The sequence below is a fragment of the Aplysia californica genome, unplaced genomic scaffold (assembly GCF_000002075.1).
Source record: "Aplysia californica isolate F4 #8 unplaced genomic scaffold, AplCal3.0 scaffold00045, whole genome shotgun sequence".
Taxonomy (NCBI): Eukaryota; Metazoa; Mollusca; class Gastropoda; order Aplysiida; family Aplysiidae; genus Aplysia; species Aplysia californica.
This window is the reverse complement of record NW_004797315.1, coordinates 2,019,302-2,027,778: the sequence shown is the minus strand read 5'-3', so window position 1 is coordinate 2,027,778 and position 8,477 is coordinate 2,019,302. Positions and strand designations below refer to the sequence as shown.

Below are 8,477 nucleotides of genomic sequence, written 5' to 3'. Positions count from 1 at the left end.
GAGAGAGAGAGAGAGAGAGAGAACCTACCCCCTTCCTGTTATTAACAATATACGTCCCTGGAATGTTAAAGTTTCTTGAACCATTATGCATTAGGAATAAATCACGACGCGGTGGAATCAAGCACTCGTCAAATTTCTTGCATATGCTGTTATTGTTATGATCTGAAACCAGGCTTATTTGCCTTTATTGAAATGAAAAAAATGCTCTTGTATCTTGAATAGAAGGCGAGATATTTGCAATTGAATGAGGCGAGGGTTGCCTGATGTCAGAGGTAAAACTCGCTACAAAATGACCACCAAAGTTAGGTGACTTCCAAAGCTGCAGTGTCCTTGGAAACAGCAAAATTACATTTAATTTGTTTTCGTGCCTGCGTCCATTGTTTTTCAGTTAAATCCTCGCTTGAATTTGTTTTAAATAGGCACAAAAGGTGCTGAGCCAAAAAGAGTGAATCCATCAGAATTGCCAACCAAATGAGAACATGTTGGTTACTTCGCTTTCATTATTTTGACGAGCGCATGATTTCATTACGATGTAAAATTGTTAGGGCACGCAACCGTGTGGTACGTGGACACACATAGCCGTGACCCTCTTCTACAGACGATCAAGTTGTGGGCTGTTGGCTTGATTGCTTGCAGGTTTAAGCAGACGTGAACGGACGAGGCACTGGGCCATATAAATACTAGGCTCCAGAGCTACGTCGTTTTGTTGTCAAAATGGATATCGAACTGTCTACGCCATGGACTCTTGCAGTTGCTGCTGCAGTGCTGTGTCTCTTTTACTTGTTGACCAAAAAGTTTTTGTTGAAAAGCGGCAACCGTCCACCTGGGCCTCGAGGATGGAAAGGGTTTATGGAGATCTTGCAAGCGGGCCGTGACGACACTCTATACGAAGCAGCCTGGGGGTGGGCGGAAAAATATGGAGACATAACTTTCTACACTGTGTTAGGTCAGCCCATGTGCATACTTAACTCGTCGGATATCTCCCGGAGACTCTTCGGCTCGGACGAGTACAAACTGCTCACAGCAGACCGCGACCCTACAGTGGTATCAGAATTAGCGTGGTATAATGGGAAGGAGCTTTTCTTCACACCTTATAATTCCCAAACCAGACAGAAGAGAACTTTGTTCCACAAGGTAATGGGAATCCACGGGGAAGGCGTGGACAAGTTTGAAGGTGTCGTTGGTAAAGAGCTTGACCGTGTTCTGAAGAAGATGGACACTATTAGAGCTACAGGCCAGGATATCCCAATAACTCAGATTTTGTCGAGATCTCTGAAGATCATTTTGTACGTGCTGGTAAGTCACTGACACGTTTTAAAAATTCTTTAATGACTTGGCAGACATATGTCCGACCAGTAGCAGACCAAAGACAATGTTGCAGCCCTTTTCGAACCATCGTATATATCTGTATTTTTGTGCTTTTTTTTGTCGTTTTCGTGCTTTAATCAAGGGTAAGCAAATACGAGAAAGGTGATAATATGAATGCATCCTTGTTTCACTCCTTGTATGTATCCGGAAGCTGTTGGTAAATTGACCTTCGTGGATCGCTTTGCTGATTATATCTTTGCGGTATTCCAGGATTAGTCTTACTAAGTTGTTGTTCTTTCAGGATGCCGTAATGTCTGAGAATATTCCGAAAAGTGGCATGATGGATGCTGCTGAATTCTTTGAATACATATAATTTCTTGTGGTTCAGTTTATTATTCTTAACTTACTATTTCTATATTCCTAACTCGTCAGATCAAAGGTGACATCGATCCTGAAAAACTCAGCCAAGATGTCACCGATACGATGGAGCGCTACGACAATGCAATAAACCAGATGTTTGACATACAAACTGTTACAGCTCTCACATTCTTCCCGTTTCTTCGCAAAGTCGGCAAGTACAAGAAGATTTGCGATGACGTCGTTGAAAGTAAAGTCGAAGCTGAGAAAATTATGTTTGAAGAACTTAAGGTATGCCTATTAAGGCCATGTCTGCGATTATACTCATTATTTGGAATAACGTAAATATAGGCTCCCCAATCGGAAGTTATCTAACTTACTACGCAAATCCAAGGTCTTCACTTTCTATGGGGCACAATTATGTCACAGTGATGTCATTTCCGAAAACACATAACATATTTCAGTACTTTCAATAGGAATCGGGGGGGGGGGGGGGGGGGGGGGGGGGGGTTTAAAAATCTACTTTTACAGTTATCTACTTATTCGATTTTAAGAGCCATTGTTGTTTTAGATGGTGGTTATTTTGTGCTTTCGTTAAAAAAAGTCAACCTAATGATGTGTTTAAGACATTCTGAGTACACCGTTTTTTTAAAGCTTTATTCAACATTGTCAATATGCATAAAATACTGTTGTGATAGTAATAGAAGTAGCAGCAACAATAGCAGTAGTAGTAGCAGTAGTAGTAGTAGCAGCAGAAGCAGCAGCAGCAGCAGTAGCAGTAGTAGTAGTAGTAGTAGTAGTAGTAGTAGTAGTAGTAGTAGTAGTAGTAGTAGCAGTAACAGCAGCAGCAGCAGCAGCAGCAGCAGCAGCAGCAGCAGCAGCAGCAGCAGCAGCAGCAGCAGCAGCAGCAGCAGCAGCAGCAGCAGCAGCAGCAGCAGCAGCAGGTTTGTTTCTTTATAAATTTCTGTCTTTGGCCTAATATAACTCCCGGTGATGTGGATAATAACTCTCTGCAGTCCACGTACCAAGAAGGCAAAGTGCGGGGTATGGCCGATGCGTTGCTCCATTTCCAGAGCCAGCCCGGACACGAATGGCTGGACGATGAGAATATCAAAGGCTTCCTCACCACTACCTTTTTCGGGGGTCAGTAAACTCTGAATGAACTCGTCTTGGCACAAGGCAGAAGAAATAATCAAACCCTTCACAAGCTGTTCAACTTTTCTAAGCCCAAGAAGTAAAAACTTTTTTTAAAGAGGGACAAAGAACCCCCAACAGCAACAACCCAAAAAGAAAAGCAAAATAAAAAAAACAACCAAAACAACCCCCCCAAAAAAAAACAACAACAACAAAACAACAACAACAACAACACAATAAAAAAAAACCAGCAACAAAACAAAACAAAGACGTAAACCAAAACCTGTTATCACTCTTTTTAGAATTGTACCTACATGATGTATCTGTTCCTATTTTTTTTTCATGTTTAGAATTTGAATTTCGACAAAAAAGGTTTCTGGTGCACATGCAACTGATATCACAGATTCAGAAACTGCCATAAAACCCCAAAACTGTGGGCTAAGTACATCTTAAGAGCTGAAATAATTTTCTGATGAATAAAATGTAAAATTAAAAATAACTTAATTTTCATTATATTAGATGGAACAAACAACCTTTCCTGGTTGTCAAGAATTGGTGGATCTATCATCGTTAAAAACCCATCCACCTTACATCTTAATCCTCTGACCAGAAACATTTCTAGCTATTCTTGCGATTAAACTTGATTTGGGCTTTTCTCTCCTCAATAATAAGCACCCATCAAAAAGATAATGGCCAACTATGAATTACGAAGACTCAATGTGCTCAAATAAACAATGAAACTGACTTTACTGGTCACTGTGATTGCCCATCTATAATGAAATGCCGTGAAGTTCCGTTTTGTTGGACCAGTGAGCCTATCGGTTGATTATTGCAGATGATGTCTTTTGTGTAATGGTTCGTCATTTTCAAGACACAAGAGAATAATGCCTTTTCACTATGTGAAGATATATATGTCAAACATGTCTTAGACATGCTACTTGAAGAGCTGGCCGTTCGGAGGACTACAAGGCACAATCTGTTGTACGACAGAATTTAATCACCTTTGATAGGCGCCGTCATTTTGAACCAAGTGAATCATCCAGAGATGTTAATACTGGGGGGCAAAGCAGCTTTTGTGAAAGTGGGTCGGAATTCTAGAGAACAATGATGGCTTTATAAGATTGGTCATTAGGAATGTTACTTTCAAGCACGAATGCCAAAGGATACAGCAGGTCAAGAAATATCGATAAATTTGTTCAACATTGTCAAACATTAATTGACCGCTATATTTTCCCAGCTCACATGACGTCACGAGCTAGTCTTCTGAACATGGTACTGACCTTGATCCACCACCCAGAGGTGGCACGTCGGATACAGGAGGAGATCGAGTCTGTGCTCGGGGATCGAAGACCACGAGTCGAGGATCGGATGAGTATGCACTATACGGAAGCCGTGATTCTTGAGAACATCAGGTAAGAGGGATAGTAGAGTGTCTCTCTCTGTCTCTCTCTCTGTGTCAGTGTGTGTCGGTGTGTGTGTGTGTGTGTGTGTGTGTGTGTGTGTGTGTGTGTGTGTGTGTGTGTGTGTGTGTGTGTGTGTTAAGAGACCGAGAGAGAGAGAGAGAGAGACAGAGAGAGAGACAGAGAGACAGAGAGAGAGACAGAGAGAGAGACAGAGAGAGAGACAGAGAGAGAGAGAGACAGAGACAGAAGGGGGGGGGGGGAGTGGGTGGTAACGATCGCATTCAATAAACATAAATCCAAGGTTAGACCAAAGTGGTGCCCGCGATTGTTTTGTCCCATGTTTGGAAATTTGTTCGTCAAGTGCCGTTTTCGCGGACCAAAACTTACATTGCTACCCCTAAACCTTAGGAAAAAAAATATAATAACGAGTAGATTTCCAGTTTACATGCACACCTCAAGCACCGACGGCACACATGTACTCTACGTTATTTTCATTTTTTTCAAATCTAACTTTATTCTAGCGGGAATCTGATAAAATGTGTTACAGTGAGGAAAAAAAAAGACGAACACTGCATTGTTTATTCCGTTTTCCCTCTGAATTGTGTGGATAGATGAAGCAGTTTAGGAGAGAGGGCCTCAAAAGCATGAATGAAGCCTGCCTATTGGTCTCTAATAAGGTGTTAAACAAATCCGTAAAAGAACATCACGCCCCCCCCCCCCCCCCCCCCCCTTGAGAAAAACAAGGCATACAAACCAGCAAATGAACAAAAGCAAAATAAAAAAGACGAACCAAAACAAGTAAAATACAAAGAAACAAACAAATAAAGAAACAATTTTTTTTTAACGAACAACAACAACAACACCCCCCCCCCCCCCCTTTCCTCCAAAAAAAAAGTACTGAGCAAATGATAATAATAATTATTATTCTCAGATTTGTTAGCCAGGTCCCTCTCAGTGGCCTACGCAGTGGTCGTGAGGACATCCACATTGATGGATACGTTATCCCAAAAGGCACGCGGGTAAGTGATAACAGACAAGCATACACTTTGATATTGGTATCTTTTTTAACTTGACATACATTTTGACTTTCAAAAAAAAAAATCAGAAGATATCACATCTCCTTTATATGAACAATTAAAGAACACACAAACACGTTCCGAAAAGAAAGATGCATCAGTCAACTTGCTGTCTTTTGGATGTATAATAATATTTATATAGATGCAACCCCAATATGAATCTTTAGCTGTCAGAAACCCATTTTTCTTTTAATGTTTAAAATTACCACTTTCTTTCAGATCATGGCGAACCAGTGGTTTTTTCATCATAACCCTGAACTCTGGGACGATCCCTGGAAGTTCAAGCCTGAACGATTTTTAGATGAGAGTGGGGTCATACTGCCAGCCAATCATCCAGTGCGTAAAAAGTGAGTTTGAGAGGAATCTTAGTCCTACACTAAAGTACGGTGTTAGCATCTACTAATTTTGCTCATACTTGCTCTTTGTCCTGTGAGTGCAATATGTGCCTTAATATTTTTGTTTAAGTTTAGTCCTGCTTTTCTGTTGAGGTGTATCTTTTGGTGAAGAGGGGGTTTGCTCAAATAACAATGATTGTCGACAGCGAAGAGTTGGGACTGACATGCTAACGGAACATTTTCTTTTTATCTGCCTATTTTAATGTCGGTTTGTTAAATTTAAGTAAGCGTTTTACGGTATTTGCAGCATGAATAGGTCATATCAGGGTTGAAGATTAGTGATGTTACTAGAGAATAATACGAAAAGGAAAAAAAAGGAAAACAAAGATGTGGACAACGTCTTGTAAGCAAAAACGAGTTAGGCGATATTATGAAGACCACGTGGGCTCCTTAAAACGCGCGAGCTGCTTCAGGGCTAGGTATAGGCCAGGCAAGGGTTGGACCTGCAGATACATGATCAACATCATCATCATCATCATCATCATCATCATCATCATCATCATCATCATCATCATACCAGATCTGTGGCTAACATCGGCGATCATGGTTCTCCTTTCATTCCTTTGGATGCTCTTAAAAAGCTTCCCCTGTTAGCCATCTGTTTAGGTTCTCTAAGCAAATTGTTTTGAGCCTACCCTTGCCTCTTTAGCCTTTAATTTTGCAAGTGAGAGCTAGATGTTCAAGACCTTTACATCTATTCAGGTGTCCCAAAAACTGTATTTGTCTTTTTCCGATTATTTTTATCAGTGAGTGAGCATCCCACGTGGGCTTCATCAAGTACTATATAGTATATCTCGTTTGATTTCTTTTCCTTCCAAGATATTCTCAGCAGTCTACTAAGAAACCGTATTTCTGAGGCTTTATTTTATTTTCACTATCTTTAGTAATTGTTCAGCGTTCAAAGCCATAGGAGGGTTGACCATACATACAATTTCATAACTTTCATTTTCGTAGTCATTAAAATGTTTCTATCTTTCAGGATTGAGCTCATTTGATTGAAACATTCCTTAGCTATTGCAGTTCTTCGCTTCATTTTCTGAGAAACATTTGTCATCAAGTGTTATTATATATCATAGATATTTAAACTGTTGAACTTGTTTTATCTTTTCGCTTTTGCTTATGAGATTACAAACAGGATTTGCCACTTTTATTAGGTATTACCATGCATTCTGTTTCTTGACATTCAACAATAAACCTTTACGTTCACTTTCCATTATGACAGTATCTAGAAGCAATTGAACGTTCCTTTCTGAGTCTGCTATTAAAACTGTGTCATCGGCGTATCTGGTGTTATTAATATTTTCGCCGCTTGCTTTGAGACCTGGACATTCTTCTAGGTTCCTAAGGATTGCTTCACTGTTGTGTTAAAGAGGTCTGGTTACATAGCACATAATTGCCTCACTCCTTAAAAAACACCCTATATGCCGTCATGTGCTCATGTGAAAGGCCTATGGGATTTAACTAACAGACGCAATAGGCCATGGCCAACCAAAAGTTGCGCAGCATACATACGTTTGCCACCTTACGTTTCACTGGGCATATACACCGGAAGTAGGTTCATTGATGTGTGCGATAAATGTAGGCCTAATTAAACAGTAAACTGGCGATGGTCGTTGCGTTACGGAGGAATCAGACGCTCGTCAGTTTTTAGCCATATCGATTTACTGGTATAATCCTAAAGCTTGATCATTTGTTTTGAGTTAGATGTAAAAATACCCATCCATCTTGAATAGAAATCGAGACATGTGCGATTGAAGGATATTGGGATCGACAGGTGTCACAGGAAAAATTAGCGAGAAAAAGGCGCCAAAGTTTGATGACTTCCAGAATCCGAATGTCGTGGAAACTGCATAAGTTACATGCTGTGTGCTTGTGATCAATGTGTTTTCAAATGGACATAAAAGATGTTAGGATAAAAACTACATGGACAAACATCTCAAATTTCTATTTTACCAGAATAGTGGGCAGTTCAGCTTCAAAGTCTTAAATGAACTCAACAGAAATAGACTAATGGTCTTTGTTTTGACTCATTTTTACAGGTTTCTGGCCTTTGGGCATGGGGTCAGAATGTGCCCTGGTGAGGCGTTTGCAAGGTCCCGTATTTTTCTCTTCACGGTGATGATCCTCCAGAAATTTGACCTCCTTGCTCCGGAGAACGAACCTCTACCATCCTGTGACCCGAGAGAAAACCTGAACGGGGTCGTAAGACAGGCACCGCCGTTCAAGTGCAGACTGAGGAATCGCTGAAAAATAGATGGCAGAAAAGAGTTACGTTTATTCTTCATTTCTGAACAACTACGCTTGCTTGAACCAATATAAATGATAACATATTACATATTACAAAGGATTTGCCAATAGTGTCTTCAAGGAATACCCTAGTACAATATACTGTTAGCATACTTATTACAAGGTAATATGTACGTGTGGCTCTTTATATATTTAATACCAGTACTTTATTTCGAATGCTTTTGTGTCTAAACGTATATTTGTTAATCTCTGCTCATTTTCTTCTCAGCTTACTGGGAAGAATAAAATGAGATTTTGGTTCTCCTTTTCATCCACTCAGGCCGTCGGCATCGCTTGATAAAACCACTTTAGTTTGAGTTTTAGTTCTCTTTCAAGTCTATATGTGTGTCATTAAGGTGACATCAGACGCTCGTGGATATAATAAAACCGAAGAAATCGATATTTTTTCCACGCGTTTGTTTAGGGCTCAACACCTTTGATGTCCACAGAAAAAAAGAAATTTCTGCATGTATTTGACTTAAAAACATTCAGGCAAGGCAAACACACACACACACACA

The 8,477-nt window shown here is 40.2% G+C and overlaps 1 protein-coding gene across 1 annotated transcript; it reads left to right on the top strand.

Annotated features, from left to right (window-relative positions):
* The first annotated feature begins 714 nt into the window (after positions 1 to 714).
* On the top strand, positions 715 to 7,920 carry LOC101857703 (steroid 17-alpha-hydroxylase/17,20 lyase-like). Its single transcript, XM_005092391.1, has 7 exons — positions 715 to 1,296; positions 1,741 to 1,956; positions 2,682 to 2,808; positions 4,037 to 4,211; positions 5,134 to 5,221; positions 5,498 to 5,625; positions 7,713 to 7,920. The coding sequence occupies exons 1-7, from the start codon at positions 715 to 717 to the stop codon at positions 7,918 to 7,920; spliced, it is 1,524 nt and encodes a 507-aa protein (XP_005092448.1).
* Positions 7,921 to 8,477: the final 557 nt, after the last annotated feature.

Excerpts from the sequence above, each read along its gene's own strand:
- LOC101857703 (XM_005092391.1), top strand. The coding sequence starts at position 715 with ATGGATATCGAACTGTCTACGCCATGGACTCTTGCAGTTGCTGCTGCA. Across the intron at positions 2,809-4,036 it reads CACCACTACCTTTTTCGGGG|CTCACATGACGTCACGAGCT; the intron begins GTCAGTAAACTC and ends ATATTTTCCCAG. Across the intron at positions 4,212-5,133 it reads GTGATTCTTGAGAACATCAG|ATTTGTTAGCCAGGTCCCTC; the intron begins GTAAGAGGGATA and ends TATTATTCTCAG.